Source organism: Drosophila erecta, unplaced genomic scaffold (genome assembly GCF_003286155.1).
Source record: "Drosophila erecta strain 14021-0224.00,06,07 unplaced genomic scaffold, DereRS2 tig00000021-arrow-pilon, whole genome shotgun sequence".
Lineage (NCBI taxonomy): Eukaryota > Metazoa > Arthropoda > Insecta > Diptera > Drosophilidae > Drosophila > Drosophila erecta.
In genome coordinates, this window is record NW_020825198.1 from 7,034,286 (window position 1) to 7,059,670 (window position 25,385).

The window sequence follows — 25,385 nt, forward strand, 5'->3', positions numbered from 1 at the left end:
AAAAGGTTTCGAAAAGCTAATGCATCTGAGTAATTTAGAATTCCGCAACGCACTTTGCTTTTTTTTAATATGAATGAACATTTCAAGTACTACTTTTTGGATGTGTACTAACTATCCGATAAGATTCCCCAGAGTAAAGTTCCATTCGTAACTTCCCATGTTCCCGCTTATCAAGAGTGTGTTGCAACAGCATTCCATTCTGATGACCATGACATTTTGGGGGACTTTCTGGAAGCCAACAAGTAGCAAATCGCCTTTAGATGGTTGCCTTGAGAATTAGTTACAGTTTATTCACATAAATATATATTTTGTTTAATCGTATAAATTATGCAATTGTGGATTTACGATAAGAAGCGAATTTCTTTAGTGTTTCAGTGTGGTTCTAAATAAATAAGGGAATTGCTTGTATAATTTGTTGTTCTATTTGTTGTGTTGGTTTTTTCGTTTTCTTTGTGGGTGTGTGATATTTAATATTAGAAATACATAATTCAGCTTGATCTTCAAAGGTTTGTTATGTTGGTAGCATACACATTTGACTTATGTGGGCTTGTCTTTTGTTTTGATTATATCGCCATTAGGTGTTTAACATAGGAAAGCAGTAATTAACTAGAAGTTAGGGCTTATTAGTTGCATACACATATTGCCATTATAATATATTATTCTATTAACGGTTTGCGCATGCGAAACGCTCGAAGATTAACTCTCCCTAATCTGCCTGCTATATCTGTTTAATAACCGATCTACATCGATCATGCATCCTACTAATTGTTAAGGCCCTTTCGCTCAGATACAAGTGGGTGTGTGAGTTTCGTAGACTATGGGGGATGATATTATATATAAATCGATTCATTTTTACACTCTGTTATGCATGCTTAGAGGGGGACGACTCTTTAAAAAATAATCATCATAATTTATTTTTGCACATGGATAAATACAAATTACAAATATAAATGTGTATATATATAAAAAATCGTTTACCAAAAAATATATACGTAGACGCAAAATAGACGCAATAATATACAGAGAACTTTCCTATAATAAAGGGTGACATAAGCATAATCAGATTTGGGACTCCTACTACAAATAGTACAACGTGGTACAACTGCCATCTCCACTAGACCTAGGCATGTGTATATCAAGCACTGACATCTGTGATTACAGTGGGTGTATATATCCGCGTGTAATTGTTTCATTGTTTACTGGCTACCTATATATCTGCTCGACGAACTGCGAACAGTATCAGCAAATAATTTCAATTGAATTTCCTTATTTCCTTTTTTCTATTTTTTTTCGTTTGTTTCGTTTTGTTTTAATAAATAATACCTCACGATTCGTTGGCTCAACGTAGTAAACTTAACTTACAGAACAACTGTGCAAAGTTGGGCAAAAATAAAGAGGGGGTCGGATGCCCTCCTAGCAGTGAGGCGCTGTATATGTGGATGGGTTAATGGTATGTGGATACCGCGTCTTCGTATTCTTTTATTGCTTGCTCGGGGCCCGGCACACACAATTTGATCTGGGTGCCCCATAGAATCTCGCGTTGTTGTTTATACTAGGGGTTTGTCTACTAATTTTATATAATTTTCAATTATATACGCTACTTCGGCGTCGGCCCAGGCGATTATCCTGCTCTCTGGCTCAAGTTATACTCAATGTAAGCATGCACTTTCAACTTTTGAAGCGAGTTTGTAATTATATTATATCGAAACGCAACGATTCGAATCGAAAATTGCATCAAATGTTCTTTTTTTTAGCTTAGTTGTAGTACTTCACAAACAGATTTCTTTGATATTAAATTGCTTCGCAAACGATCCCCGGGGATCTCTGGGCAGGATCCCCTCCATATCTCACGCTTTTTCTTTTAGGGTTTGTCTTAGTTCTTAACTAGTTTTTTATCTGCAGCTGCTCGGGATCGGTCTTATCATCACTCCCGTTCTGATTATGATTCAGATCTATCTATATAATGTGTACGTTTAAATATATAGGTTTTTATAAGCTTTTACGTTTTCCTGTTTTTAGTAACCATAATTTGTCGCACTATCCACTCGCATTCCTATATAGATCTCATCCTATAAATAAATACTCCGACTCCACACACATTTAGCTATATCAAGATTTAGGTTTAGAAAACAATCAGTTTGGTTTCCTCATCCAATTCACAGCAGCGATATATCTGAGTTGATAAAAACGGGATCAATTAAGGACCATTATGAGCAATATATATAATCAATAGTACCTTTATTCTCGTGACTATCAGCAGTGACTAGCGTGGTGGTTGCCGCTGTGCTCGTCAGCAAGCTGTTGTTATTGTTCAGGTGTAGATCTTGTGACTCGATGCTCAGGTCTATCAGCTGGGTGGCGACCGGAGCGACTACGTCCTGCAGCAGATTGATGTCACTAAAATTCATATGAACGTTAATGATAATTAAAAGCAAGCCACTTCATTGCACTTACTTCTTGTTGTTGACATTCTCAATGTGTCCATTGCCATTGGCAACCGCGGGCACAGTATTGGTGCCCTCAAAGTCCACCAGCAACTTGCCGTTGCTCACCTGCTGCAGGTTCTTGGCATTCTCATCGATGATCATCGTGGAGAAGCTGTTGATGAGCGAGTTCTCCTTGTCTAGCACCGATTGCTCATACATCGCCTGACTGTTTGGCGGCTCCTGGACAGTTTCCGATGCCGTTGGTGCTGGCGTGGAATCTACTGTGCTGGGCGAACCCTCAGCCGAGTTGTTGCTGCTCCCGGTGACGCTACTGTTGCTGCTGCTATTATTCTCTGGAGCCGGTGCGGCAGGAGCTGCTTTGTCGTTAGCGTCCTGAAAATATACATTTTAATAGGTTTAATTAATTTTGGAATTAAGTGCTTTGACCAACGCTTGGTTGTAGTTCCTACCTTTGAGGGTGTGGTGGCAGCGCCTCCCTTGCGGGTACGCAGCATGATGGCCTCCACTCGCTTGCGGCGTTCCTCGCGCTCCTTCTCCTCCCGCTTAAGGCGCTCAGCCACCTCGACACGCTGCTTCTCTGCCTCCTCCTTGGCCTTCTTCTCGGCCTCCTCACGCTCCACGCGCTGTTTCTCCTCCTCCTCGCGCCGGCGTTTCTCCTCCTCCTCACGCTGTTGGGCTTCCTGTGAAGCACAGTGAGTAATAAATTAGGGTCCTTTGTTTTCTTTGTTCCCGGTTGGGCGTCGCCAACTTACCTCGATGGCCTTGCGCAGGCGCTCCTCCTCCCCGCGGCGCTGTTCCTCGGCCAGGCGAGTGGATTCCTCCTCAAACAGGCGTTGGCGCTCCGCCTCCTCCTCTTGGGCTTTGATCTCTGCCAGGCGTTCAGCCTCCAGTCGTTGGCGCTCTAATTCCGCCTGTCGTTCGGCCTCCTCGCGGGCCAGGCGTCGTCTCTCGGCCAAAGCGGCCTTGGCCTCCTCCTCGGTCGTGATCTTCTTGGCCATCATCGAAGCAGTCATTAGATCAGCTCCCTCTGGTGGGGTCAGCTCCCGCACCTCGGAATTCTCCTTGCTGCGCGATGGTTTCTTGGGCACAGCCTGCTCCTGCTGCTTAGGCACCTCCTTTTCAGTGCCCTCATCAGATTTTTCCTCTACATTAACTGAGGTAACCAAGGCTTCGGGTACAGGTTCCTCCACAAAAGTTTGCTCCTCCTCCTGACGCGCCACTTCCTCCGTTTTCTCCGTGTTCAATGCTTCCTTCTCAGCCTTGCTCACTGATGGAACAGCAACAGGAGCCTCGGTAGGAACTTCAGCCTCAGGAACTGGCTCATCTGCAGGAATCTTCTCAACCTCCTTGGCCACACCATTCTGCTCGGGAACTGGAGCCGAAGCGGGTGCAGCCGGGGCAGGAGCCGCTTTTGTGATGGTGGAGGTACTGCTGCTGGTGACAATCATCGACCTAGTCATTGCAGAGGTATCCTTGGTTTTCGGTTCCTTGGTAAGCCTACTGATGCGCTCGGAACTGGCCGTGCGACTTGGCAGAGCCTTTGAGGCTGATGCTGCCTTGGGCACCGGAGGCTCCTGTAGATTCATATGAAATTTAAAAAATGCAATGGTATTCAAAGGAGTAAGTATCTTACCCGCTTTGAGGGCGTCTTCTTTTCGGCGCTGCTCAGCCGCGATGAGCTGGAGGTCACGATCAGGGAGGTGGACATAAGGTTTGCAGTTCGTTTGGGTGTCGTTTGTGCGGATGGCGAGGCGGCTGTCGTCTTCACGGGCGGCTTTTGATCCCTCTTGAGTTTGTTAATCTCTACAAGGATTAGGTGTTGTTACATATTTTGTTCTAAGTGTTCCTTAAGTGGACTTACCCTCGAGGGACATGCCCGTTCCGGCGATACTGGCGGGCCTCGGTTTCCGGGGTGCTGTTGCAGGTCGCCTGGGCACCATCCCGGATGTGGACATGTTTGTCGATGTGGACATGGCGCTGCCGGGCCTTGAGCTATTGAAGTGTCCACCGGGCGTGGCATTTCCCGATCGCGAGCCTAAAGATTCGAGTCATAATTAGAACAGTTACGGAATGTGGATTACGGGGGGCAATGGGTGTCAATATGGATGAGCTTATGTGGAGCACCAAATAAAGCGTACGTGAGTAGTGACCGTCACCAGAGTACCAGTATTGCAGGGGGAAACACAGGGAAACACAAAACCAAATGTAGGACACAAGTTAACCAAAGTACCAACAGACAAGATATATATTCCAATGCTTACACATATAGCGAGCGAACATAATGAGGATACAGAACATAAAACCAAGGAACTAAGATCATATACCTAGTACACAGACTCAGTTGAGCCCATACATACTTATGTTTATATGCGTATTCAATGTTATGATATGGCTAAAATGTAAAATAAATAGAAATCAAAATGATAATAATGAGAACAATTAAATAGATGTAGGCTTTGCTTCACCATGTAAGAAAACCCGACCAAAGCTAGTGTAACTATGGATACATACGAACAAAACGACCGAAAGACGGCGACAGGCAGCAGACAATATGGGCCAGGGAAGCTCCAAAAAGGATCTATTACGATAATGTGATGATGATGATCTTGAATTAATTTGGAATTTTTACAAATACGGCGTTTCAGGAACCTATACGTTCCTTAGATTCGTTTACAAGGGTTTTAATCGAATGGAATCGAATCGAAAGTGAGGTTTGGATTATTATTACTGGAAGTATCACATAAACGGACTGGCGGATGGAATTGACTTGCATCAATGCTCTTATAAACCGTATGAGATGGGAAGTGGATCACAAATTGCTGCTCAAATGAACTAAAGACAACCTCGATCGGTCGTTCTTCGTATGTCCTCTATGAACCGAGGGAACCAGGCAACCAAAGCCTATGCGGGTGTACGAGTTTGATTTTTGGAGTGTGGTGAAAGTTCAAGTTAGCCAATTCGGTGCGCGAGTTGTTGTTCTAGTGGTTTGTAGTGGGGGCTATCAGTAAGTACTCGAGTAAATGGGTAGATGGCTACAACGCTATCCGCAATCGGAGGATTTAGATTTTAGATTTAGTGAGTAGTGTGGTGGTGGTGCTAGTGTGTTCTTGGATTGGTGTTTTTTGGTTGGTAGTTCGAGATGTTTGGTTGTAATTTAGGTTTTTGTTTAAATCGCACACACCTGCATTCACTAACAAACTAGCAGAGTTCATGAGCAACAATGAGTTGGGATCGAGGTCGAGAAAACGGTGGGGGTTAGTAGAGTTGGCATATTGCTGCTGCCGGCCACGCCCAGTCGCGTTCGCGCGGAAAGATGCAGAGTTGAAGGATGAGGCTGAGGCAAATGATGACTGGAGGTATTTCTTAGTTGCCGCAGTTTGCAGGCCGAGTGTGGACTGGCGCAGGTGGTGCAGGTGGTTGGGTGGTGGTTGCTGTGGTGCTGTGCTGCCATAAACCGACCAACTGCTAATCTGTGACATGCTCTTACTGGTGGAGTCCCGCTGCCCTCCGGCTCCGCTGGCCAGCGGCCGGAAGCTGGTCGATATGCCGCCTCCCAGCGAGTACTTTCCGCGTTCCCGCTGGCCACCTCCTCCGGCCAGGTGTGTCATGCTGCGGGACATAATGCCGGCGGCACTGGAGCTGCCGCTTCCGGCGCTTCCCGCCCGCCGGGCTCGGGCACTGGACCCCGCACCGCGTCGCCCCCCTCCTCCGCCCAGCGAGGCGGTCTCGTCCAGCATCTCCAGCTCCCGCTCGCGGCGTTCCCGCTCCAGAATCGCCCGCATGTGCTCCCCATTCCGGCGTATCGGCTGCGCCAGCTGGTCCAAGCGGTTCATCGAGTAGGCCCGTCCTGCGGTTCAGTTGAAAGTTGAAATTGGTTTCGTGAATCTTTTTTGAGCCTGGCTCTGGCTGCGGATCCTTAGGGAGCTACGCTTAACTACTCATGGTTGCGTTCGAAATAATATTCGAGAACTTCGAAAAATACTCAAAATTATATTTATTATATCATGAAAATCAGTAAGAACAACTTATTTTATAAGATTTAATTTAAAATGTAATACCTTTAAAATATGTAATTATATTTCAGAAAGAAATTAACTTGACTATTTCGAACGCAACTGCAATCACAGGAAAAGTTCACAAAAAGATGTGGACAAACTGGGCTACAAAATGGTGTGTACAAGGTGTGTATTGAAAAAGGTGTTTACAGGTGGTGTGTGTTTTTTACAGTGTGTTTCAAGTGCGTGGAATAAAGTTCTGGTGTTTTCGGGTGCCTGGAAGGGAAAGTGTTCCATATTTTCTCACTATATCTCTGCCGAAGGAGCAGAGAACCCGGGAATCGACAGTAAAAAGTCAGGGGCTAAGGGCAACTCTTGGTCCGGAATGGGCTAAACCAAAAGAAAACACAACTAATCGGATGGAGGGATGTCGAATGAAGAGCTGATGATGCGTGGCTAGACGATGAAGCTGATCGCTGGATGAGCATGATTCTGATAGCTATGGGAGTGTGTTGGTTGGATGGGCTGGAGGATCGGTTGGGTGGGTCTTACCTGGGGTTCTGGCCGGCGTGGAGCTCAGGGAGCCTCGCGAACCATAATGCCCGTCTCGGGGGCTGGGTATTGTCGGCATGAGGTCCGTTTTCCTGCGGTAAACGCTTCGGAACACCATGGGTGATGAGTCAACGCTATCTTCTGCAATATTCGGGTTTTGGGTTGTTGGTTTTTGTTTTGTACATGATTTTGGATTTTGATATTCGATTTTTAGATGCAACTGCCGATATGATTCACTTGCGATTCCGGCCTCAAAATTATATGTGAAAAAACTTAATTTCTAGGAACGACAGAAACCAAAAGCGAAATAGCTCAAACTTAAGTGTTTACACTGAAATTTCTGTTGTTATTGCTATAATCATAACAGATTATCTTAGTTTTATATTCAACTCGAATTGTATAACCTAAATTGGTAATCACAACTGTCAGTCAGTGTAAACACTTTCGGTACAAAATAACCATGCTCTTTGGAGATCTACGTTGAAATCTTTACAGACGGTCGATGCTGCTTTCGAGGAGTTAGCTTCAACGAAGAGCGCTTGGGATCTGTACAAACTGGGCGGCGAAAAAACATCATGCAAAACTGAGGAGTTCAAGACATGCCATTGGTTTGGGTTACGGGGGTAGAGACAACGAGAGTTACAGGGTTAGGTTTTGGCATTGGGGTTACGGCAAAACAAAAAACAAAAAACGGGGTCAGAACGAGAGGGGTTAAGAACGAGGAGGAGCTGAGAAGAGTAGAAGAACCCTCACCCTTACGATACGAGTTATGGTTGTTAAAGTTGTTGTGGCCTGCAGTTGTGGTGCTTGTTGCTGTGGTTGTTGTGAGATTTGTAGGTCTGTGCGCGTTGGCTGTTTGTTTGGAAGTGGGCGGCGGATTGGGATTGGCCGGCCCATCGATATTAATCTCGCTGCCGGCGATGGAGAGCGAGAACCGCTTGGGCGGCTCGTCATTGGAATAGCCCCAATTGAACACCTCATACATGGAGGAAGACTTGCGTCGGTGATCTGTGTGGAGTCGGTAGTTTTTTCGATTTGTTTCAAATATAGAAGTGAACGTTACAGAGGTGTAATTGCTGTTTGCTTTGGGTGCAAATCATATTGGAAAACAAATATAAAAAAAAAAAAAAGAGAAAAAGGGAGCGCAAAGTGATCGTGCCGTGTGAGAAGTCTGTGGGTGCTAGGGGTTTGTATCTATACAATAATAGTAATTCACATGTACACCAACTGGGCACAGTGGGAGATAACATAGTAGAGGGTTATAGAAATCTCCGGTTTGCGGGGCACATGTAAACAATAACTGGGACTTGTCAATTACAAGATTTACGTGTGTCTAAGGTAACGATAACGATAACTGCAAAGTAAAATTTAATCTCATTATGTGTGTCTGGTGTCTCAGCGAGTGTGGAGTGTTCAAGAGTGTGTGTATATCTGTTTCGGGGGTGACTCAAGTGCCGCCAGGGGCATCGCAACTCACCATCTTGTCGGTCCGTCGATGAGGAGGCACGCTTCTTAGCACCACTGTCGGCAAGTTCACGCTCTGAACTTCGACGTGTGAGCGAGGCGCCCGCTACGTTCGATATGGATGTGGACCTGCAAGGTAAATTCCTCTTTAGAACTCAAACAAAAATTAGGTATTTACGATTCAGTATATCAATGTATGCAATGACAGTCTTGTGAATTGCGAAACTGTTTTCTTTCGCAAAAATTGATTGGCGTCTAATTCACTATATTTATTTTCACATTAGCCAATTATTTGCTTTTATTTCGATTCATATACTAAGTCAATAATAATATGAATTATGATTTGAACAATTGGCAAACAATTTCGTCATTAAAAGTTCAAGAACTGATAAAAATAATTAAGTAATGAAAAGTCTAGGCTCTAGTTTAGCATGCCAATCAGAATACAGTGATAATTAGTCATGTGCAGCACAGAGCACACACGAAATCGGCCAAAATACTAGTCTAGATAGCCATGAATGGCTACATATAAGTGTGTGCCTTCTGTGTGAGCTTTTCGCTTTGTGCTCAGATAACTTTCATTCGGAACTCACCTCCGCTGACCCCAAAAGGTACTGGGCGACACCAGACCATAATCCGCGGGCACATCCAGCAGGCGGGGTGTTGATGAGCCAAAAGCGAAGCCGTTGGAGTTTTTGTCCCGCTTTCTGAATTCTATCCGGGATTCGCGTTCCTATATGAGATCATATATGGATTATAGTAAGAGTTCAATGGAATCGAAGCGATAACGCAACGCACCTGATTCTTTTTGAGGATGTACTCGCGACGCTCCTTCTCGGCCTCAAAGATGGCCTTCTTGCGCTCCTCCACCTGGTGTCGCTTCTCTGTGTCCCGGGTACGGATCTCCTCGATGCGTCGACGGCGCTCCTCCTCTTTTTGTTCACGGTACCGCTGGGCGGCCTCCGCCTGGGCGCGCAGCTCCTCGATCTTCCGGTGGCGCTCCTCATTTTGGCGATCGCGGGCATATTTCAGTTTCTCCTCACGGTCTTTGGACGCTAAAAGCGTATCAAAATGAATAGAGATTCGAATTCGCACATACTTATAAGGGCATAAAGTGAATTTGGATAAACAAGTTACGGTTCGCAAGCAAATAAAACTGGGAATATTTTCAGCAGTTGCTGCTACCTGTGGCCCAACAAAAATCGATAAATATCTGCTTAATATGTATAGTATTATACCCCATTTTTCGACTTTTGCCGGCGAGCTATTTACATGAGAGCCGAGAACTGACGTCATCGACGATGTACATTCGCATTTTGTGGGTCAATTGACAAACTAGCAGCGGCAGCAACAATAACAAATATGGCACAAATACACGGACAACAATGCCGCCGCCCCCGCTACAAATTTGCTTATGTGCAAAATGGGCGAACAAAAAAAATTATAAAAGGAAAATAGAAAGCAAATAGCTAATGCAAGCGCACATTTTGTTCTATTGAAATGACATTGAGGCGGAAAAGTGCGAAAAATAAACAATAATAATAATATTGGTAGCATGCGGCTTGGCTGCCTAAGTCTGCATAATCGAACTGGGAACCTGTTCTTATCGCCTTATCGGTTAAGATATTTTTGGAATTTCATGACGTAAGCAAGACGACAAAGGAACAACTGCAAGTCAATCTTTTTGCCCGTTACAGGTGCGAAAATATCTTGCTAATGAGAAATTATCAGCTGCCAAGGTCGCAGGCAAATTTGTTTGATTTTAACCCACTGTCTGCTTAATTTGCTTGTGTTTTTGGAAAGCCAAGAATCTTGCAATTGATTTTTCGCTTGATAAAATTTTCCATTTACTCTTGTGATTGCCTGAGTGCTTTCATTCCCATCTATGTGAAATTTGAATTCGAGGTGTGTCTTTTGAACTACTTTTTTAATGTGTTACAAATAAAAATATTTATTTAACTTAAACAAATTTTAAGAACGCTGTCTTTCGATTCAAATTCCCAATAACTTAATCATTCCTTGTTTTGCATTCTAACAATGATGTAGTCAAATATGACTATACATATTTTAAAAGTTGTTATATTTAGAGTTTAAATATTCCATTTGGCATCTGAAATCAAGCTAGACCTTTTGTCTAGATATAACATTTTAATCTTTTAGATATTAAATTCAAGATGCTTTGTTTTTTTTTTTAACTCACTTTAGTAAGTAACATTCCAGGCAGTTAAGTAACTACTGGGGATACAAATGTGTCAATGGTTGAGAATAGATAAGAAGATTTTCCTATTAGAAAAACCGTACTGAAAAACTAGCAATATACCAGTGTCAGTGGTATTCTGGGGGATTAAATCGCGATAAGGCGGACTATGGGTCCTATTTGTTAGTGAGATCATGCGGCAAGCATTTATAGCATTCGTTTTGGAGGCGGAACAGTTTGGGGCGTGGCTGTGGAAGACTTTAGAGCAGCCTGAATGGAATGCCAACTACCTTGAGAGTCGTCTTCGCTGGCGGAGATTTGACCGCCCACCTGGGCGAACCAATGCAAGGTTGCGCCGGCGCTGCAGCCCGAGATCTTGGCAGGTGCGAATGCGTAGGCTGTGGTTCGAGTTATAGGTGATGTTAAAGCGATTACATATAGTGCGTATGTGAGATATACATTGGTGCCGATTTTATGTAACCCGCGAGATAATCCGCATAGAAGGCTTACCTTTTCGCTCGGCGCTGCCCTCGCGACTTTCGGGTCGCTTGGCTGTGTTTTCCACTGCAAAAGAGGTACGAGAAAAATGGACTGTTGAGTTTCGCTGCGATTTTCCGGAGTTTTACACGGACTTTTGGTTTTCGTGTGGGGAAAATCAATTGCCGTTGCGTTTTGGCAAAAAGGAAAGGTGACAAGAAGGCGAAATAGCGAGGAAGGAGGGGGACACAAAAACACACACACACACGCACGCACACAAGCGCACGGCAGCAGCTGCGATGACGAAGCGAGAGAGACAGAGAGAAGTACGGGAAAATAATGTATGTTTTCCTCTCCCTTGTTCCTCCGACTTTTCCGACTGGAACTTATTTATAAACTCAAAACTCCTGTTCGGAATCGGGGAACTCGAAATACATATATCCCCCCATTTCTAGGGGGCAGACACTTTTGGCTTCTCGGCTTTTCTTTTCTTTTTTCTGTCTCTCGCCTCGCTGTTTTTTTTTTTCTTCGTTTTTCTCTCTTCACTCCGATTTTGCTTTTTGGCCGTGGTGTGAGTGCCGTTTTGCTGCGCAGTCGACCAGCACTTTTTGGCCACTGAAAACGCCCCGAAAACGCGTAGATCCTGGCCGATTTTCGATCGCTATAGACGCGGTGAGCTTCGTCCTTCGATTTCGCACTCGCAGCGGGCTGTTTTCAATGCGTACCTTCTGGATTAGTCGAAATATTTCCGTGTTGGCCCCCAAGACTCGCCATATTTCACTTTACTTAAGCGCTGCAAACAGTGTGGCCAGCTCTGCGGTGCTGCGATAATCCTTTCAATGCGGGCGCACTATATGCAGTTTTTTCTAGGAAAATACTAGAAATGTTAAACTAACTTATTAGATTTTATGTAAATAACTAATGATTATTCATTCAGTCCTAGAAAAAAACATTTTCTAATGTCATACGATAATTTCAGTTTACGGCACCAATGAAAACATAGAATAAGTACACCATAAGGGAAAGAGCAATTAACAGAGCAATTAACTACTCTGTAAACTTACGGTACAGAATTTCAAATTTAGGTACACTTGTATTCACTTTTTAAAAATACTTCTTGGACTCCGTTTTTATTTATCTGTGAGATTACTTTAAAAAATATTCTCAATAACTTGCCAATATCCTAATCCTAAAGTTGATATAAAACCTAATGCTTCTCGGCGGCAATGCAGAGTTTGGCCAGAAGGGCGGTGAGCTGCAGCAGCGAGTTGATCCCGTCGATAATCTTCATGTGGGTGATGCCGATCTCCCGGATAAAGTCCAGCTTCAGATGCTCGTCGATGTTAATGCGCTTGCAGACCCGGAATATGTTCGCAATGATGTCCTCCGGCGAGTATCCAAGCTTCCACAGCTTGGCCAGGATTTTGTAGGCCTTGTGTATGTCGTTGGCAGCGCAATGGTGGATCATCTCCTCCAGGAGCTTCGGGTGCGGCTCGTCGCAGACCTTAAAGACGTTTTCGGCGGTGATGTCGCCAAATCCCTGGGCGGTGGACTGCAGGTTGTTCAGTCCCTGACGCATGTCACCTTGTGCGGTGAACACGATGGCCTCCAGTCCGTCCTCCGTGTAGTTAAGCTTCTCCCACTTGGCCACCTCGATGAGCTTGGCCAGAACTTGCGCATCAGATAGCTTGGTGAATCGTAGCATTGCGCAACGGGACTGGATAGGCTCTATGATCTTCTCGCTGGTGTTGCAGGCCAGGGCAAAACGCGTTGTGCTGCTGTAGATCTCCATGGTTCGGCGCAGTGCCTGCTGGGCACCCTCCGTCATGCTGTCAGCCTCGTCCAGAATCACAATCTTGTGCCTGCCCCGCGGCAGTGTCACCTTTTGCTGGGCAAACATCTTGATCTTGTTGCGGACCACATCGATTCCACGCTCATTGGAGGCATTCAGCTCGAGCACAGCCTCCTTGTAGCTGTCTCCCAGGAGAATCCTAGCCAGACACTGTATGGTGGTTGTCTTGCCCACACCAGGAGGACCCTATTGACCACAATGAGTACCTCCTAACATATTTCAGTATACACAAACTCACGGCAATGATTATATTGGGTGCATTTCCCTGGGTGGCAAAGACGGATAATCTTGCTACGGTATCCTCATTTCCCACTATCTCCTTGAACTTCGCGGGGCGGTACTTCTCAATCCAGGGTAAGTGACTGCGCTTGTCGTCCACCGTAATCCGTGGTTCTTCCGGCATTTTATGTGCAATTATACGAATTCGCACAAACAAATTTAAGCGTGGGACTTCAGTGTGACCGTACCTTGGGCGCCAAAACACAACGGCTAGGCCTGGTATTTTTTTCACACTAACCGATTTTTTTTTTTGGATAATAGTCGATAAAAATAAATATTCAAAATTAAAATATAAAAATAACGTTCAGTTCATAGGTTGAAAAGTTCAACTGAATTTGGAAACAATTTGATATTTTTTTGGTAAGCTTTATTGGGTATTGAAGGAATTACAATACATTTAGATGCATCGGGTGCCAAAAATTTGAACTTGCATTTTTAAGATAGTTCGAATTATATTATACGATCATTGACCAATTTCAAAGTATATCATAAGTTTTTGAAAAGTATTCGGATCGTAGGAAAATTTGGTTCAATAATTTATCTTTAGTGTTAACATTTCATTATTTTCATATGTCATTTTGCCGAATATGTGAGTTATTTTCACAGGCTCATCCATAACTTTTTCAATTTGACTAATTCGGAAATACATTTAACTTTATTGCAATCCGAGGTGAATATTTTATGGTGCTGTGAATGCGTGTCCCGTGTTTTCTTCTACATTTCGTACTACAGTATATGAGCCAGTATAGGGGCTTAATTGAAATAATACTACGCGTATTATTGAAGTTAATATTTATTTATATTCGGCTAAGAATAAAATACTATATATTTGTAATATATTATGTAATGCGTATATAATTTATGTATTGTATTTTTAATATATATTGCAATATGTAATTAGTATAATAATTTCTTAAGGAATCATTTTGAACCTTCGGTAAGGAATAACAAACTATTTTTAAACACGATAAATGTGACAAAATCATTAACAAGATTACGACCCAATAAGTTCTTTAGTCCTCCTTTGAGAGACTGCCCAAATCGCTGAGGAAGATTTCGGGCGACAGGATGTGCGAAGAGCCCACAAGGACCTCCCAATTGCGAACCGCATTGGTCACCTCGTAGGCGCACCGCATCTCGGACATACTCACGCCGCCCACAATGAAGACAATGAGCCTGGGCACGTTCTTCACCTGCGCCTGGCCCTTGTCCTTGTGCCAGTGACCATAGCGGGCACTGGTTGGGGCATGATAATTGGTGTTCTGGGCCCTGCCCTCGAGGAAGGGGAAGTGGCGGAGATCGAGCTTGTCCTCTATACAATCCTCCATGATGTCCTTGATCACCGGGGTCCAGCGGGACATTTGGTAGGTGCTTTCTGTGGTCCGCTCCTTGCGCGGCACCGAGTACTGCTTCTTTCGCGAATCTGCAATGACATTGATGCCCAAGCAACTAAGGTTACGCACCATATCCTGATCCTTCGGCGACAGCTGGGCATGCGTGAACAGCTTGGTCAGGTTCTCCTCGGAAATTCCGTTCTTGATCATCACATAGAGAGCAATGATGCGCACTTTGTCGTAGTTCGAGACATTGGCGTCCAGCAAGATGGGCACAATGTTGCGCATATGATCCTTGATCTTCTCGCCCTCAGCATCCGTGCCCATGGCCAGATCCTGTTCCACACGGCACAACTTGTCCACGTAGTTCTGGTAGGACTTCATGCAGTCCTCGGCCAAATGCAAATGGGTGGAGTACTTGGACAGCTCCTTCTGGTACTGCGGCATCTTCTTGATCATCTGCGAGAGATCGCGCATCGACGACTTGTCGGCCGAGCCCATGCGCTTAGAGTCGGTGAATTTCTTCAGGTTCTGAGTCACCTGTGTGGAGACCACAGCGATATGCTCGTGACGCAGCTCCACCCACAAGTCGTCGTTCTCGTCCAGCAGCACCTCCTTATCCGGCTGATTGGGGCCGGGCGTGTAGCGATACACATCGTTGACGATGGGTAGCAAATCGTAGGCCATGGCCTGGAGGGTCAGCTCGTGCAGCAGTGGCGACACGCAGTCAAAGCCGCGATCCAGGATCAGCAGCTGGGATCGGGCCTTCTCGGGACCCTCGCCCATGGTGGCATCGTCGGCCTTGTAGGCGTCCAGCTTCTGCTGCACCGACGCGGCCAAATCGATGTTCCTGTCCCAGTCGCTGCGGTAGCGCACATTTGGGTATTCCCCGAGGGTAGCGCACAGTGTGGCTATTTGCTCGGCAATCCGCTCGATGTGCTTGCTCCGAATGGAGGCAAAGGCCGGCGAGTATAGGCATTGGAATGTGTCCGGCGAGTCCAGCGAGAACACCTGACATTCGTACGGCAAAAATGCAATGTTTATCTCCTTCAGGGTCTTGATCTTTCCGGCGGCGCACGACTTGCACAGATCATTGAAGAGCTCCTCGGGACAGACTTCGGTGAAGAAGACATGGGCATAGCGATACATGGGCCTTGCTGGATTCTCGAAGTCTCGAATCAGCCCACGCACTGACTCATCCGACGGCGTAATCAGGTAGATCGCGTCCATGGTGGGCAGGGGCTCCCGCTTCTTGTTGATGTCCTCCACCAGGGTGATGCCCTCGGCGCTGATCTCGTGCATCTTGGTGCAGGCGGACACCATGCGCATACCCAGCTTGTCCACCACCAGCACCCTCCACTCCATGCCGCCCGCCCCCGCAGCGGACGTAACGCCCTGCTTTTTGGGTGGTGGAGGCTTGTACTTCACCACCTCGTTCATCAGCTTCTGGCCCACCAGCACTTTCAAGGCCATTTTCACTGCGTTTTATTGGTCACGGGCGCAAAGGCAACTCGATAATGAACACACTGCGTGTTAAAATGGCTATTTAGCTTGTTCTTTTTCACCTTTTCGCGTGGGTTAACTTGACTTAAAGAATTTTATCTATTCCTTGGCAAATTTTTCTGTATTTTTTTCGTTTGATGACTTAGCCTTAGTGATGGGCAAAACTCGATATATGGCTAAAGATAGTTGATATCGATAGTATTGCTTAGCATAGACGCACACCCTATTTTGCTATGCTGAGCTGCATTTCTCAGTTACCCTCTGAACGGTCACACTGGTGCAGTCGCGGAAAGAAAATAAAAGAATTTCGCTGGCCAACTGGTCGATTTAAACGAGGAAATGCAGATGCAAACGTACAAACTGGTGGTCGTCGGCGGCGGCGGCGTGGGCAAGTCGGCCATAACGATACAGTTCATCCAGGTAAGGCCCCCAGCATTTGCCCAATCCCTGGTGACGTCGCTTTCTACAGGGGCGTTTGAATGTGGAAGCGGGGGGCGATGGCGCACGGGGCGGTGGAAGGGGGAACGGCCCTTGTTTTGGCCAGAGCAACAAACAAGCAACAAGCGACTGTGATGTGCGTCTGTGTTTGGACATGCGTGTGCATAGTTTCGGGCCGAGATCATCGCCATCAACATCATCATCATCGGGGTGGCCACACCCCCGTGTGTACCTCCATTTGGGGATCAAGTGGTCAAAGCCAAGAACCAGGGAGTTGCGATAGACGTAGCCCCCAGTTTTCTGGGTGTGCCGATCGATTCCCCGAGAGTGTATGCCATGGTCACGACCACAAAGCCCGCCCGTTTCCATTTATTTTTAGTCATTTGCGTCATCTGCACATCTTTCGTGTATATGCTGTAGCTTTTCCCGAAGATATATAGAGCATAGTGGATAGTGAATGATAAAAGTGACGTGTGTAAACAAATCAAAGGCGGAATGATAAACGCACCCCTCCCACACAAAAAACCAGTCTTATAATGTTTATTTATGTAGTTTGTGGCCTTGGCAGCGGGTACTATAATTATTTTAATCCTAATCTTGCAGAGCTACTTCGTCACGGACTACGATCCCACCATTGAAGACTCGTACACGAAGCAGTGCAACATCGACGATGTGCCAGCCAAATTGGACAGTAAGTTCTTTTACTTTACCCCTACCAGATTGATAATGATCTGATTTGTTACCTAGTTCTGGACACGGCTGGCCAGGAGGAATTCAGTGCCATGCGGGAGCAGTACATGCGCTCCGGCGAGGGATTTCTACTCGTCTTCGCGCTCAACGATCATTCCAGCTTCGATGAGATCCCCAAGTTCCAGCGGCAGATTCTGCGCGTCAAGGATCGCGACGAGTTCCCCATGCTGATGGTGGGCAACAAGTGCGACCTGAAGCACCAGCAGCAGGTGTCCCTGGAGGAGGCTCAGAACACCAGCCGCAACCTGATGATCCCCTACATCGAGTGCAGTGCCAAGCTGAGGGTCAACGTCGACCAGGCTTTCCACGAGCTTGTGAGGATCGTGCGCAAGTTCCAGATTGCCGAGCGTCCCTTCATCGAGCAGGATTACAAGAAGAAGGGCAAGAGGAAGTGCTGCCTGATGTAGAAGGAAGTGCAGAGAACCTCCTGAATGCCGCAGCGGAAGCAGGAGCCAACATGTAATGAGTATAACACCAAATTTTTTGAAAAACACGCGTCGACTGAGCTTTGAATTCCGTTGAGAAGACGATAAACCAGTAACCCGAAACCAGTAACAGCGCAAAACGTGTCAACGAGCCCAAACGAAGTGCATTTCTTACCTGCCCAGGCGCATTCAACGAAGGAATCGAATAAGCTTCGCCAACTTCTTACAACTGACAACTAACAATGCCACATGTCACATGCAAACTGAAACACGAAACATAGGTAGATATATACAACAGATTCACACGAATATCTTATATATACATATATATTTCTACATATATTTTTGTAATATTATTTGTTGATCAACGACAACAATTAAGGACGAATGTTTTCATAATTATTACCAATCGTGGCGCGCAGGCCATTTGTTTTTATAATGCAATAACTAAGCCCAGAACGTTTGTTTCGATTAAGCCAAAACGTAATAATGTGTTATTGTAATTTGTATTGTTATTTACTACTAATATACGTATACATATATTAACTGCTTAGAATCCGATTTTGTTGTAACAAATTGAGTGCCTCGTTCTCGCGCGTAGAAATCTAAAACATCAAACTCTGTATTACACACACAACATTTTTGTACTATATCCTCAGCTGCCAGGCGCACAACTCACTTAACAATACTTTTGTATATGTCCCCAGCCGGATCCTATGGTTTATTGTTCGCCAAATGTATTGCAACAGTTGCTTTAGCCGCAATCTTGTTTAACTCTTATACACTGCTTAATTTAACGAACTTATTTAATGGTACATAAATAAATATATAATTAAATTTAATATTAAACATATGCGCAATTCGAATAAACACATGGAGAATCACAAACGCTTCCACATAGAAGAATGTTTTAATGACGTTCGCGCTTGGAATTGAAAAGGTCGGCCAAAGCCAAACAAAATTTCAAAGAATCCTTGCGAGTGCTGTGTTAATTACTTGCCAGCTGTCTTCCTTTCGAGCTGAATGGGTATAAAAACGGGCTGAACAGCAATGGAGCGGCATAGAACTCAGCATGAATCCCAAGAGCGAAGTCCTCGTTGCAGCCGTGCTCTTCCTGCTGCTGGCCTGCGTCCAGTGTCAAGTGAGTAGTCAGTGCAACAGCATATCCCTTTTCCATAGCTCATGTATTTCACCCGCATAGCTGACCTTCTCGCCGGATTGGGGCAAGCGTTCGGTGGGTGGAGCTGGTCCTGGAACCTTTTTCGAGCCGCAGCAGGGCAGCTGCAAGACCTCCAACGAGATGCTGCTCGAGATCTTCCGCTTCGTGCAATCGCAGGCACAGCTCTTCCTGGACTGCAAGCACCGCGAGTAGAGAGCTGTTTGCCCACCAGCTCCTGATCCGGATCTCGGACGATGTCTAGCACGCACACACATACACCCTATATATAAATACCCGTATATACAGCACGTTATCAAGGTAGTCGTAGTCGGCATTTAGATTTAATGGAACCTTCCTTTCTCAACAATAAATAAGCGCATCCGAAATGGATTTCGATCTGCCATCAGGGAGCTACGCATAACCTCAGTGGGGGCTTCACCCACCTTCAACTTTTCAAGTTCATCCCCCAAAAAAAAGCGGGCAATGGTAGCAGGTGCCGATTAAATTTAATTTGATTTTGAAAATTGCCACAATTATATCATTTGGTGGCACCCACTCCATTGGCGCTTAAGTTGCGGTGTGTCAGTGGCCCACGGGTTCAGTTCGTCGTTGAAGTTCATAGGATCAGAATGTGTGCGATCTCCGGCCTGCAGAAAGCTCATAAATTCCTAATAATTTTTATGGGTCTCTCGCTCCTCCCGCCTGCCAAGTGTAAGTTGTGCGAATCTCTATATGTAGTTCAGCCATTGGGCTTAAAAATACCAAGCCGATCGTGCCAATAGATCTGTTTAAGCTATGTGATCGTGTCATTCCATTTAATGTGTCAACATAAACAAATACCCCACAGAGCACATCATCTAACACCCAACAAACGATTTTAACAGACCTCCTCCACAAATGATTTGAATCGGATTTCAAGCGCCACTGGCCCAGTTATTTTAATTTCCCCGCAATTAACGATGCATTTCGGTGTGAATTCGTTGGATCTGCAATTAGGGGCCTGAATAATGCACAGAATTAAATTTTTTCTAATGTGCATTTCCCAATAGTCATTAAACACATTAGTGATGTCTTTATAATATGAGTAATGGATCAAAAAGCATTGAATGCTCTTTGTTGAATTTCGGATAGGGTTCTTTAGTCATACAAATTCGCTTTGGTTTTGTTTTCAAAAACTATAAATATACCGGGAGCTATTAATAAATAATATAATATAATGGAAACATTAGAAACATAGTTTGTGAAAAAAATATAATAATTAAAAGACCTCCTTTGACCGCCCGATAACCTCAATCCGCTCCTGAGCTTGGTGGTTTCAGTCGACTCTTTGGATAATTGTGCCCCACTAAAATACAATTGAATTATAATCATTATGGCCGCCATGCTCCACTTGGCCAAGCTGCAATTGGCCAAAAATATAGAGTTCTGTGGACAGTTGCCACCTGGTGGCTAAGCAGAAAGCACGGATAAACGGATACGGATACGAATACACGGATTGGAAATGGTACTGCTGGACGAGTTCTGTGTGAAGGTGTACTTCTGGCCATTCCTGTCCTATCTGGCCAGCATCAAGGGCTGGTGCCCGCTGTACCCACCAGGTTACTATCCCATCTACGCCCTGCCGCCGTCGCAGGGACAACCATATCCTCAGCCGCCCCCGCCGCCGCTGCAGCCGATTGGTCCACTAATACCGCCCCAACCCGCTCTTCCGTCCACACCTGCAGTGATCCCGACGTTCCAGCCTACGCCTCCGAATCCGCAGCCGCCAGTGACGCCGCCCCTGATCACGACCAGCACCAGTACCACTAGTACTACCAGTACCACCAGTACTACCAGTACCACCAGTAGCACCACGCTGCCCACCACCTCAACGACGGGACTGACCACCACCACCACCACCGCTGGCACCACTCTGCCCGTTCCGGTGCCCACGTGTCCATCCCAGCCGTTGGTTTGCCTGGCCGGCGGAGCGCGTCCACTGCCCAACTGTCCGTGCATCGATCCTCGCCAGCAGCAGAACTCGCCGCTGCTTTCGTCCACGGGACCAAAAATCGGTTCGGATATGATGGTCTTCATGCCGCTTAATTCCGGACGTAGGCGGCGTCGTCGCCGGAGACGTCGGATACTCTACTAAGATCACCTCTTACCACAAAAAAATCAAAGCACCTACCCCTACACTTAAAAAAACACTTGCATATACAGCGCAAAATTAGTCAAAATAAAAACGATCACTAAATCCAAATCCAAATCAAACCGAATTGGCAACTAAATTGGCATTAGAAAGTCCTCAACCACGCCCCATCCCAATCACCTCCTTCTCTTGCAGCCCAATCCTGTCAAGATGCCCGATCCCGGCCTGGAAGCTGCCTGCCCCTGACCTCCTGTCCACAGCTCTTGCAGGAGTACCAGGGCCAGGGCAACGAGTTCCACACCTTTCTGGGCCAGTCCATATGTGGCTTTGATGGCTCCACTTTTATGGTAATTTCTCAGTTTTTTCGGAATGTTATGCTTTTGAATTTTAATGCTAATTGCTAAATTGTTTAAAATGATTATCGGCAACTACGCATTAAATTGCATTTATTTTTAGACATTTACTTGATAAACTTTTTGCCTAAAGAAATGATGATACACCACAAATTGGCACTCTAACATTATTACTTTGAATTGATTTTAACATATTTATTGTATTTGTAATTTTAACATTTCTATATAAGTAAGTTAGTAAGTTTAAGTAAGTAAATAGTTAGTACTTCCATCCGATTAGGTGTGCTGTGCGACGGATCGAAGTGGAAATGGCAGAAGCAGGAAGGATCTGTTTCTGACCACCGCAGCTCCCTTCGGATTCTTTCATTTCTCGCCCTTGAGTGGGGCCTCTACTGCTCCTCCGATGGTTTTCCAGCCCACTCCGCCTCGCAGCCAGGTGGCGAATCCCAGCTTTAACCCACCAGCTGATCCACCTGCACCACATGCTCCACATGAGTTCGCGGCCTGCGGCATTAGTGGTGCCACTTCCAATCGAGTTGTGGGTGGTATGGAAGCGCGGAAAGGTAATGAAGTGCCACAGACTTTGTGAAAAGCAGTTTATTGAAATGTTAAATTAACTTCCGCCAACTCAACTACCAGGAGCTTATCCCTGGATAGCTGCCCTGGGCTACTTTGAGGAAACCAATCGGAATGCACTGAAGTACCTTTGCGGTGGCAGTTTGATTCATTCGCACTACGTGATCACCTCGGCGCATTGCATCAATCCGATGTTGACCTTGGTGCGACTGGGAGCCCATGATCTCTCCAATCCAGCTGAACCGGGCGCAATGGACCTTCGTATTCGAAGAACTGTGGTACATGAGCACTTCGATCTCAGCTCCATATCGAATGACATAGCCCTGATTCAGCTAAACGTAGTGGGTGCACTGCCAGGTACGCATTGTTTCTATATTAATTTGAGACATATATTCCATTGAGACATATTCTTGGGATCTTTAATATTTCCATGACGACCAGGTAACATCTCGCCCATTTGCCTGCCGGAGGCGGCCAAGTTTCTGCAGCAGGACTTCGTGGGCATGAATCCCTTTGTGGCCGGCTGGGGCGCAGTGAAGCACCAGGGAGTCACCTCGCAGGTGCTTAGAGATGCCCAGGTGCCAATCGTGTCCCGCCTTAGCTGCGAGCAGAGCTACAAGTCCGTTTTCCAGTTCGTCCAGTTCAGTGACAAGGTGAGCGGGGCCATCCCCAGCCAAGGGGAGTTCCCGAGCGGCAGTGGAAGCCACTAAAATGCACCAATAAATCCTTTGCAGGTGCTGTGCGCGGGTAGCTCGAGCGTGGACGCCTGTCAAGGGGATTCCGGTGGACCACTCATGATGCCCCAGGTCAGTTACAATCTCCTCTTCTGTGAGTCATCGAACCAGTTTTGGCCAAGTCTTCAGTCTTCGGACTTCAGCGCTGTCTCCAAGGTGGTTCACTACAAACCGCCCGCTAATTGTCCATATTCGTGACGCAGATATGATTTCGTTGGCCAGCGAAAATGCCGGTGACTTGCAGAAGAGTAATTGGAATTTATGATTTACCATTTAACCATTTGGAATCTTTTTAGCTAGAGACAAATGTCTATAGGTTCTACTTGCTCGGCCTGGTTTTCTTTGGCTATGAGTGTGCTCGTCCCAATTTTCCCGGTGTTTACACGAGAGTTGCCTCCTACGTTCCTTGGATCAAAAAACACCTCGCATCCGCTTAGATGATGACACATACTACATTTAATTGATATATCTAATGTGTCATCCGAATTGAGAGCACTTAATACATACTTGCAGTAAAATCCAAAATCCCAAATACAAACAATCACCGGAATTTCCTTAATAAATCTCATTTATTTATGTTCTTGTTTGATTAACGACTGATTCAATGCATAAATAATTCCCATCGTAATAACATTTGATACATAATAACATATAATATAGTCAAATTGTAACGGGTAACGGGTATATATCCGGGGAACTCGACTAAAGCATTCTATCTTTTTTTTAATATTTTTGATTTTGATATTGTTGTAGAAATTCAAATAAAATTAAAAAATGTCCGAAGGCTGAAGTTCTAAACTCCATAACTCAATTTATCTTAATCGGATTTTGAAGTGGCATACCTCTAAATGTTTCTGGTGCAATTCTCTAAATATCTGCGTTCAAATTAAAAAATTTTCTTTGTTTTTAATTTTTCGTAAATTTTTTGATGTTATGATGATGAGAAATTCAAGAAACTTAAAAAATGGTCTAAGGCTAAAGTTCTAAGCTCCATAACTCAACTTACCTTAATCGGATTTTGAAGTGGCATACCTCTAAATGTTTCTGGCACAATTCTCTAAATATCTGCATTCAAATTAAAAAATTTTTTTTTTTTTAATTTTTTGTAAATTTTTTGATGTTATGATGATGAGAAATTCAAGAAACTTAAAAAATGTCCCAAGGCTGAAGTTCTAAACTCCATAACTCAATTTATCGTAATCGGATTTTGAAGTGGCATACCTCTAAATGTTTCTGGTGCAATTCTCTAAATATCTGCATTCAAATTAAAAAAATTTTTTTTTTTTTAATTTTTTGTAAATTTTTTGATGTTATGATGATGAGATATTCAAGAAACTTAAAAAATGTCCCAAGGCTGAAGTTCTAAGCTCCATAACTCAACTTATCTTAAGCGGATTTTGAAGTGGCATACCTCTAAATGTTTCTGGTGCAATTCTCTAAATATCTGCATTCAAATTGAAAACATTTTTTTTTTTTTAATTTTTTGTAAATTTTTTGATGTTATGATGATGAGGAATTCAAGAAACTTAAAAAATGGTCTAAGGCTAAAGTTCTAAGCTCCATAACTCAACTTACCTTAATCGGATTTTGAAGTGGCATACCTCTAAATGTTTCTGGTGCAATTCTCTAAATATCTGCATTCAAATTAAAAAATTTTTTTTTTTTTTAATTTTTTGTAAATTTTTTGATGTTATGATGATGAGAAATTCAAGAAACTTAAAAAATGTCCCAAGGCTGAAGTTCTAAGCTCCATAACTCAACTTATCTTAATCGGATTTTGAAGTGGCATACCTCTAAATGTTTCTGGCACAATTCTCTAAATATCTGCATTCAAATAAAAAAAATTTTTTTTTTTTTAATTTTTTGTAAATTTTTTGATGTTATGATGATGAGATATTCAAGAAACTTAAAAAATGTCCCAAGGCTGAAGTTCTAAGCTCCATAACTCAACTTATCTTAATCGGATTTTGAAGTGGCATACCTCTAAATGTTTCTGGCACAATATCTGCATTCAAATTAAAAAATTTTTTTTTTTTTTAATTTTTTGTAAATTTTTTGATGTTATGATGATGAGAAATTCAAGAAACTTAAAAAATGTCCCAAGGCTGAAGTTCTAAGCTCCATAACTCAACTTACCTTAATCGGATTTTGAAGTGGCATACCTCTAAATGTTTCTGGTGCAATTCTCTAAATATCTGCATTCAAATTAAACAATTTTTTTTATTTTAAATTTTTTGTAAATTTTTTGATGAGAAATTCAAGAAACTTAAAAAATGTCCCAAGGCTGAAGTTCTAAGCTCCATAACTCAACTTATCTTAATCGGATTTTGAAGTGGGATACCTCTAAATGTTTCTGGCACAATTTTCTAAAAATCTACATTTAAATTTAGATATTTATTTAAACAATTTTTTTTTTATAATTTTAGTGATGTATGCTTTTGTAGAAAATAAAAAAATAAGGAATGTCGTAAGAAGCCATCATCTAAAAATCTGCTCGACTTCGAATTAATATACAAGAATATGTCATCAGATCTGTTAAGAATAATCATATGTATATTAAGAGACAAATTTATTGTTTAATTTGGTATATACATTTGATGTTGTTTTTATCTATTCCCTGATTGTTTCACCAAGCATATTGAGCTTAGCAGTATGAGGTGCAATAAAATAGATGAAATTGATGTGCCGGAACCGAAAAAGCCATTCTTTGGGGACAAGG

At 44.1% G+C, this 25,385-nt stretch overlaps 6 protein-coding genes across 20 annotated transcripts; 3 read left to right on the forward strand and 3 right to left on the reverse strand.

Moving 5' to 3' along the window:
* Positions 1-261: 261 nt before the first annotated feature.
* LOC6543636 (ensconsin) lies at positions 262-11,976 on the reverse strand. 14 transcript variants are annotated; one of them, XM_026978187.1, is made up of 16 exons: positions 11,858-11,976; positions 11,166-11,219; positions 10,946-11,053; positions 9,257-9,513; positions 9,052-9,191; positions 8,472-8,587; positions 7,748-8,002; positions 6,995-7,135; positions 5,629-6,294; positions 4,309-4,482; positions 4,081-4,250; positions 3,200-4,021; positions 2,897-3,127; positions 2,455-2,819; positions 2,237-2,397; positions 961-2,173 (listed from the first exon to the last, which is right to left on the reverse strand). In XM_026978187.1, exons 1-16 carry the CDS (start codon positions 11,904-11,906, stop codon positions 2,157-2,159), a joined length of 3,726 nt encoding a protein of 1,241 aa, XP_026833988.1. In that variant the 5' UTR covers positions 11,907-11,976; the 3' UTR covers positions 961-2,156. The 14 variants fall into 14 exon arrangements, with proteins under 14 accessions (XP_015013317.1, XP_015013321.1, XP_015013324.1 ...); XM_015157831.2 differs by lacking the exon at positions 10,946-11,053 and having other exon boundaries at positions 262-2,173; positions 5,935-6,294; positions 9,257-9,504; XM_026978183.1 differs by lacking the exon at positions 10,946-11,053 and having other exon boundaries at positions 9,257-9,504.
* A 270-nt stretch (positions 11,977-12,246) lies between these two features.
* On the reverse strand, positions 12,247-13,474 carry LOC6543637 (replication factor C subunit 2). Its single transcript, XM_001971805.3, has 2 exons — positions 13,223-13,474; positions 12,247-13,170 (listed from the first exon to the last, which is right to left on the reverse strand). The coding sequence occupies exons 1-2, from the start codon at positions 13,385-13,387 to the stop codon at positions 12,340-12,342; spliced, it is 996 nt and encodes a 331-aa protein (XP_001971841.1). The 5' UTR covers positions 13,388-13,474; the 3' UTR covers positions 12,247-12,339.
* A 141-nt stretch (positions 13,475-13,615) lies between these two features.
* LOC6543638 (protein ROP) lies at positions 13,616-16,281 on the reverse strand. The gene has a single exon (XM_001971806.3). The coding sequence runs from the start codon at positions 16,068-16,070 to the stop codon at positions 14,277-14,279; it is 1,794 nt and encodes a 597-aa protein (XP_001971842.1). The 5' UTR covers positions 16,071-16,281; the 3' UTR covers positions 13,616-14,276.
* A 63-nt stretch (positions 16,282-16,344) lies between these two features.
* LOC6543639 (ras-like protein 2) lies at positions 16,345-18,382 on the forward strand. Its single transcript, XM_001971807.3, has 3 exons — positions 16,345-16,520; positions 17,142-17,229; positions 17,286-18,382. The coding sequence occupies exons 1-3, from the start codon at positions 16,440-16,442 to the stop codon at positions 17,693-17,695; spliced, it is 579 nt and encodes a 192-aa protein (XP_001971843.1). The 5' UTR covers positions 16,345-16,439; the 3' UTR covers positions 17,696-18,382.
* A 296-nt stretch (positions 18,383-18,678) lies between these two features.
* Positions 18,679-19,262, forward strand: LOC6543640 (adipokinetic hormone). The gene is made up of 2 exons (XM_001971808.2): positions 18,679-18,854; positions 18,915-19,262. The coding sequence occupies exons 1-2, from the start codon at positions 18,786-18,788 to the stop codon at positions 19,083-19,085; spliced, it is 240 nt and encodes a 79-aa protein (XP_001971844.1). The 5' UTR covers positions 18,679-18,785; the 3' UTR covers positions 19,086-19,262.
* Positions 19,263-19,471: 209 nt separating this feature from the next.
* Positions 19,472-23,217, forward strand: LOC6543677 (venom protease). Of its 2 annotated transcripts, none has more exons than XM_015158331.2 (7): positions 19,472-19,583; positions 21,199-21,350; positions 21,637-21,919; positions 21,996-22,289; positions 22,374-22,585; positions 22,667-22,738; positions 22,963-23,217. In XM_015158331.2, the coding sequence occupies exons 1-7, from the start codon at positions 19,502-19,504 to the stop codon at positions 23,101-23,103; spliced, it is 1,236 nt and encodes a 411-aa protein (XP_015013817.2). In that variant the 5' UTR covers positions 19,472-19,501; the 3' UTR covers positions 23,104-23,217. The 2 variants fall into 2 exon arrangements, with proteins under 2 accessions (XP_015013817.2, XP_001971845.2); XM_001971809.3 differs by lacking the exon at positions 19,472-19,583 and adding an exon at positions 20,303-20,989.
* Positions 23,218-25,385: the final 2,168 nt, after the last annotated feature.

Coding starts and splice junctions, on each gene's coding strand:
- LOC6543636 (XM_026978187.1), bottom strand. CDS start 11,906: ATGGCGAGTCTTGGGGGCCAACACGGAAATATTTCGACTAATCCAGAA. Junction 8,003..8,471: donor ATCGACGGACCGACAAGATG/GTGAGTTGCGAT, acceptor GACTCCACACAG/ATCACCGACGCAAGTCTTCC. Junction 2,398..2,454: donor GAGAATGTCAACAACAAGAA/GTAAGTGCAATG, acceptor TATGAATTTTAG/TGACATCAATCTGCTGCAGG.
- LOC6543637 (XM_001971805.3), bottom strand. CDS start 13,387: ATGCCGGAAGAACCACGGATTACGGTGGACGACAAGCGCAGTCACTTA. Junction 13,171..13,222: donor CACCCAATATAATCATTGCC/GTGAGTTTGTGT, acceptor TGTGGTCAATAG/GGTCCTCCTGGTGTGGGCAA.
- LOC6543638 (XM_001971806.3), bottom strand. CDS start 16,070: ATGGCCTTGAAAGTGCTGGTGGGCCAGAAGCTGATGAACGAGGTGGTG.
- LOC6543639 (XM_001971807.3), top strand. CDS start 16,440: ATGCAGATGCAAACGTACAAACTGGTGGTCGTCGGCGGCGGCGGCGTG. Junction 16,521..17,141: donor TAACGATACAGTTCATCCAG/GTAAGGCCCCCA, acceptor CTAATCTTGCAG/AGCTACTTCGTCACGGACTA. Junction 17,230..17,285: donor TGTGCCAGCCAAATTGGACA/GTAAGTTCTTTT, acceptor TTTGTTACCTAG/TTCTGGACACGGCTGGCCAG.
- LOC6543640 (XM_001971808.2), top strand. CDS start 18,786: ATGAATCCCAAGAGCGAAGTCCTCGTTGCAGCCGTGCTCTTCCTGCTG. Junction 18,855..18,914: donor TGGCCTGCGTCCAGTGTCAA/GTGAGTAGTCAG, acceptor TCACCCGCATAG/CTGACCTTCTCGCCGGATTG.
- LOC6543677 (XM_001971809.3), top strand. CDS start 20,374: ATGGTACTGCTGGACGAGTTCTGTGTGAAGGTGTACTTCTGGCCATTC. Junction 20,990..21,198: donor GCGGCGTCGTCGCCGGAGAC/GTCGGATACTCT, acceptor CTTCTCTTGCAG/CCCAATCCTGTCAAGATGCC. Junction 21,351..21,636: donor TTGATGGCTCCACTTTTATG/GTAATTTCTCAG, acceptor CCATCCGATTAG/GTGTGCTGTGCGACGGATCG.